The sequence below is a fragment of the Macrosteles quadrilineatus genome, unplaced genomic scaffold (genome assembly GCF_028750875.1).
Source record: "Macrosteles quadrilineatus isolate MER2022 unplaced genomic scaffold, UCM_ALF_1.0 Scaffold_8__2_contigs__length_117827958, whole genome shotgun sequence".
Taxonomy (NCBI): Eukaryota; Metazoa; Arthropoda; class Insecta; order Hemiptera; family Cicadellidae; genus Macrosteles; species Macrosteles quadrilineatus.
The window spans coordinates 80,554,345-80,560,911 of record NW_026542601.1 but is presented as its reverse complement, the minus strand read 5'-3'; the positions used below and the strand labels follow the sequence as shown (position 1 = coordinate 80,560,911).

Sequence of the window (6,567 nt, the reverse complement as noted above, 5' to 3'; positions counted from 1 at the left end):
GATGGGTGAATGAGAACAAAACTGTGAAAGAAAACATGTTTATTAATTTAGGTTAGCAATATACATTTTTTACATTACTGTAGTGTATATACAAACCAATGGTAATAGTTTTCTTTAACAGACAAAGGAAAGTATAACCTAAATAATTTGTTTTATCCCAGCATTTCCATGAAGTAGTATGTTGAATCATTCCTGTATGTTACATGAAATATGAGTGTTCTTAACCAATATATGACAACTATGTTCTGCCTTATACAATAAAACTGATGACCAGTTAAGTTAGTATTAAATATAACAAGTAATACTTTTCTCTCTGTAAGCAGACTCATTGAATTTAGTTGTTTGAGATGTTCACAAAGTATTTTATATATAATAATTAATCATTAAAACAAGAAACTACAGTGCATGAAACTAAAATGTGAAATACATTGCAGAGATTGTGGTTGACACTAAGGTTCGTGTGTTGGACATAACAATTTAGGCAAAGATAAATAGTTGTTTGGTGAATGGCATTGTGAATTGTAAACAGCGTTACAACCACTTACATGTTAACCTCTTCAAAATGCATGGGGAAAATAGGATTTGAAGTGTTTACCTACAAGTTTGGGTGTAAAGGTTTAGTAGTGCTTATCTGTGATCTTATTACAATGCCCAGCTTCAATAACACTATAAGTGTGTGATAAGCCATTACCTAAAAAAAATTAATGGCTAGAATATATTTTGATTGATTAATTAAGCAATATTTTTGTGTCACATAAGGCCTAACCTACAGAGAAGTAAGATACAGAGGAAATATTTCATGGTACACTTAAGTCGTGTCTAGTTAAAAAGCTATTGGAAGTTCCTTTCCGCTCTCTTTTTCCTCACCATTACAGCGCTCACGCTATAGGAGCCTGTGCGCTACAACTGCTGTTGTAAACAATATCCGTTCGGGCTCTTCCTTGCTCGGTACTAATATATTTCCGCCACACCATTCCAGAGCTAAAAGCGCATGGTTGTTCCATAAGCATGTTTTCTCTGTATACTTCTCTGTGCCTAACCTTAATGCTACCTCAAAACTCAGTTTTGATAAAACTTCATTTTAATGAAAGCAATATTTTGTATGCCTTTTTTTTAATAAGTTAGACTTTTGAAATAATTTTAACTTACTGTATGATTCAAATGTTTTATCACCTAGCATTACTTTCTTAATTTTAATATCTAAGCTAAGGTATGAGCAACGAGAAAGTCAGGTTCAATTCTGTTTCGTACCCAGACTGCTGATTTGTTTTGTTTGGAACCTGTAAGGCTTGCCACTCGTACTATAGCTTGGAGACCTAACTGTTAGGTACAACGAAAATAGAGAGTTACTGATAAAACTGTTACAGCGTTTCAAGGCTTTTATATATCTGTGTTCATTAAAATGTTGTACGTATTTTTGTCTATAAAGTTAATCAAGTAAAAATACAATTTTCATAGACAATATCGACTTAATCATGTTTCTAGCTGTTGTGAAATGCTGTTGTTGCATAAAAGATTTAGTTTTATAAAATAAAACTGGTTTTACCACTTGCAAGTGGTTTTATTATTGTTATTAAATTTTTTTACAAATCAGCCTATGGTCTCTTTCTTTTATTCCCGATCATATAAAAATGTTTAAGAGCATAGAGATTGTTCTGAATGAAAATAAAGAGAAAAGTGCTTGGGAATGTAATTTTCAGGATCAAGGTCGAGATGTAGATTAGGCTTACCTAACAGATATAAGATAACTAGGAAATTGAGAGTAGTGTAGACTCAATGATATTTGTGAAAGGCGCTTTTTATGTCCGAAATTTTATGTCATTGCTGACCACCCCTCTCTCCGAGTGGAGTTGCTTAAACATTGGTAGCCTTTACGCCTGTGATTTTTATGTTCTAAATTCCCACTAAATTAGTAACAGGCCTATAGGCCTATTTTAGATCAGACTTGAATCTAGTATGCCATAGTCGTACATTTCCGATTTGAAATAACTTCAATGACGTTAAATTTTGGTAGGTTTTGTCGTGGGGAGGATAAGCCGTCAGAAGGCCATGGCACTTTCCCGTTTCAAAACATTTTGAATGGAAATCATTTTTGCAAATTTTACAAACATTTGAAGTGTAAGTGATGACTAACAGAGATATATTTAAGGTCAATTAATTTTCAATTTGAATAAGCTTGATTGTATTTATTCATAGCCTCCTCTAATATAAGGCCGTGGCAAGACAAAAGTGGCAATGCCACAGACCTGGCATACTGAAACAGCTGTTGAACTAATTTATGATGGAGCTTATAATGTTTATATTTACAAGTTTGTTATTCCTGTTAATGGAGACTATGCAACATTAGGCTATGCTATGTTTGGGGGGGCCCCAATAGCAACAAGTAATTCTCTTTAATATTCCAAATACAACTAAAACAGTGCGGTATTGTGGTATATCTAAACATTTCTGTTAATTTATTACGTTTAGTTAATTAAACATTGGCTTATTTGTATGTTGCAAAAAAATTTAAATAGGTACTAACCGATTTGCGTGAAATTTGGTAACAAATTAACAGGGATTGTTCAAGGTATATTAATTGTTAGGTAGCCTACTGTACTTAAACCACAATGTTAAGGGCTATTATTTGTATTAATAACATTACCTACAGAAAATTGATTGTCGCTAAAGGGCTCCCAAGACACCATTAGTAAACTCAGTAGGCTATTGAAGAGCATGCCACCTCTTTTGGTGAACAAAACCGGCTTAGGACATGGACCCAACCCTTAGTTTAAAATAGGCTGACCAGAACCATAAAAGACTACCTGCACTATCTAAAAGGCTTTAGGCTACCGGTACTTAATAATGTTTTACATGTTTTAAGACCAAATAGATATCAGCTACTTTTACTTAGGTTTAATCCCACCAACAATGATGATTCCTAGGTTCTGGAATAGATAAGTTAGGCCTAGTCTTGGCTGTTGACGCTTTGTGGAAAAGTACTAAGCAAAGTAAAACTAGAACTCGAAATATACTACCACATTCAGTGAAGAAAAAAACTCTAAATTCACACTTTGTGAATGACAAAGACTTCTTTAAGAAAATTAAAGCTGAGAATAGTAGCCTACCTAATCTTAGTTCTCAAAACAATAGACATGTAGGCTATCAATAAAATCTCTAAAAGGCTTAAAAAATATACAAGAGCTACAGCAAAACATTTTACACTGGCCTACAAAAAAATAAGTAAATCTTCTAATAGGCCTAATTATTTTAAATGTTTATGTAAAGAATGATGTTTTATTAGTTTAATTGATTAAAAGTAGCCTAGGCCTTAAACACTCTATTTTAAAAAAAGTAGAAAGTAAATTAAACAAAACTGGTCTTGTCAGAACTAAATTTAGGCATAGACTAAGCAATACAAGGGAGGGCCCATGTTTTATCTATGGTTTAGGCCTAATGTAACAATAACCGGAGAAACCAAAATTCATTTTTGCCCCATTTAGTATGTTTTTTTTTAAATATACTGGAAAATGTGAATACAATTTTATTTAAATTCTTGTTTTTAAAGGAAAATATTAAAAATAGGGCCTAGTTTTAGAGCTTTACACAAAAGGGAAATTTAATAAGTCCTTTCTAATGGGTGCTCCAAGTAATAACCATGATGCCTAAAGATATCAGGACCATAGTTTGTAGAAACAATATCACCTGTAGAGGGAATTCCTTCAAGAAGATAGTTGATCTCTTGTTTAACAATTTTTTTATAAGCAGAACAGATTTTCATGGCATATTTCACTTCCGTCTCTCCATTGCGCAAGCCTAAACAGTATGACCTTGATGATCTCCCTAGGACTGCTGTCATTGCATATATTTTAACAGCTGCATCAGTTATTCTCATCAGTTCTATCTGCTGGTTAACTACTTCAGAACCGTAACGTTCAAAGAGTACACTTACTGCAAATTGTAAACGGTGAACACAATACTCAAGCTCATTTGCTGCGATTGTCAAAGACGGATGTAACTGTTCAAATAATCCAAGTGTGAGCTTTGGTTCATCCTTTATTTGCAACCTGTTTTCGAAAAAGCGCTTAAAAACAAATCCTGCGTTATCATAGGGAAATCTTGCTTTCTTGTTGGACTCATGCAACGTGATCCCAGTGTGCTGTAGGCCAAGCAGTGCTACCATCAGTTTAGCAATGTCAGTTGTCCCATCAAATACCTCCATTGTACGAAAGTCTTTAAAATATTTCTGAACAATCTCAGACTCAAGAAACGCTCTGCCTCCCATTAATTCCATAATAAGATCCAAAGCATATCGTCCTTCAGTAAAGCTAAATATTTTAATAATAGCAAGTTCGAGCAAACAATCAGCACTTTCATAGGTGTCTAGAATACCAGTTGTAAGGTAGGTCATACTCTCTAATGTGTAAATACGAGTAGCTATTTCAACCACTTTATCCTGAATTCTTTCACAATCAATCAATTGTCTGTCAAACTGTCTTCTATCGATAACAAAGGAACAGGCTGTACTTAGTAGGTTTTTAAGTAAAGTAACTGTTATTGCACCTATGTTGTACCGTCCACTACTTAACACTTGAGTACACATTTCAAAACCCTGCATTTCATTCCCAATAAAGTTTTCTTTAGGAACAGGAGTGTTGTTAAAGTGCACCTCACATATATTTGACGCTTTCAGACCAATGTGCTCCTTGGGTGGAGATACTGTAATCCCGGGATATTCTCGTTCAACTATCATTAACCGAACAAGAGGAACCATTTTCCCATGATGCGATTTGTAGTTGTATTTCACCAACACAATAAATAAATTAGCAATGCCTCCATTAATAACCCATAGCTTCTTACCGTTGACAAGGTACATGTCTGGATTATCTTCATTGGGCTCAGCCGTTGTCAATAAAGATGCAAGATCAGAACTGCTGATGCTTTCTGACATACAAAATGCTGCTGTGAGCTCTCCTGTGGCCAATAAGGGTAGATACTTCTCTTTCTGCTGGGCAGTTCCATACATAAGTATACTTTGAGTAGCAAGGAAATTGTGGGAGTATAATGTCAAAGCAATGTCAATATCGTTACCAATGACCTCATTAATATAAGCTGTTTCTGTGGCTGTCTGATCAGAACCCCCATAGCTCTCTGGGATTGACTGTCCATAGAGTCCAAGTTGTTTCAAGCTCTCTCTGATTTCATTAGGGATAATCTTCAATGATGATAGAATTTCAGGATTAACATTACTTTTGAAATAACTTTTAACAGGTTCCATGCGCTTCTTTAGCTCTTGCAGTCTTGGTTTATCCAACTCAGGGTAAACTAACATGTCTTTATCATAAATTCCCAAGAAAACATTTTTCATGAATGGCGGCTTTGAAGGTTTCTTGTTGACTTTTAGGGATGTTCTTACATCCTTCTCGGCAACAAGTGAGTGGTTTGAAGATTGTCTTATAGCGTTAAAACAAATTGGTTGTGCCCTGGTACCGGTAATACATAGCGATCTTGAAATCTTGGCCGGGAACATGATTGGGAAAATGTTTACCATGTTGATGAGTCTAAATAATACTGCTCTAGGAAAACTTACATGAATTCCTTATATAGCCTAAAACAAAACATTGGGCAACATAGAACGCACAGTCTCTTGGTAACTTATAGTTGGTATAACTTTAATAACCTATAATAAAACCATTCTTCTGAAAGATAATTACACATAACAACACCGAAACGAAGGTGAAGGAACGAATGAAACGATAACAAAAAATGTCAGACAGTCAGAGAGTCAGGCCTTTTTTACATTCACCTCCACAGCTGAGTAAAAGGCAGAACATAGGGAAATGCGGACAATCTTAATATCACCATAGATCACGGCCACCGGGCCACCTTTAACTCCGCTGCGACAAGTAATTTTGTAACAACGGTTTTGTTTGGGGGCACCGGGGCAGCCAATTAATTGTATTTGTATTTGTGTTTTTTAGAATACGAAAGCTTGGTTACCGCGTTACCATTGACTATATAAACACTAGTGTTTATACAGTAAATGCCGTTACCGGGATATGAAAATATTGACTCCATTAAAAATTTACAGAAATACATAGTGGCCGAAAAGTCCCTTTACTCTTAAGGTAAATTCAATTGGTGTTTTTCAAAACCATAGAATTTATATTAACCAGAAATTTATTATGGACTACACCAAGTGAACATAATTTTTAATCTAAAACATTGGCATATACCTCCATTGTCTCGGCTCCAAAGGTGGCCCTGTCATAGATAGACAATGCATGTTTGTGTATTATATCGTAGATTAAATTTAAAATACTCCGCCCTTACAATTCAAATTCAACGATTAAATGTTGACATAAAATAAAATTAATAACAGTTTAAATACACATAAAACCAGAGAGTAGCTACTGGTAAGTCCACGGTGGGAGGATAACCCAGACCAGGCTATGGAAGGGGTCACCGACTGGGAAACTTTGGTTTGTAACTTTTGAGAAGTATAACAAGTTCTTGAAACTGTATAACACTAAACTGTAAGCACATCTTTTGTCCCAAGAAGACTCAATGAAAATAAACAGTTGTGCA

The 6,567-nt window shown here is 34.8% G+C and overlaps 1 protein-coding gene across 1 annotated transcript; it reads right to left on the bottom strand.

The window, feature by feature from the left end:
- Positions 1 to 24: 24 nt before the first annotated feature.
- On the bottom strand, positions 25 to 5,723 carry LOC128999284 (complex I assembly factor ACAD9, mitochondrial-like). The gene has a single exon (XM_054425690.1). It carries the CDS (start codon positions 5,528 to 5,530, stop codon positions 3,599 to 3,601), a length of 1,932 nt encoding a protein of 643 aa, XP_054281665.1. The 5' UTR covers positions 5,531 to 5,723; the 3' UTR covers positions 25 to 3,598.
- Between the last annotated feature and the right edge of the window lie 844 nt (positions 5,724 to 6,567).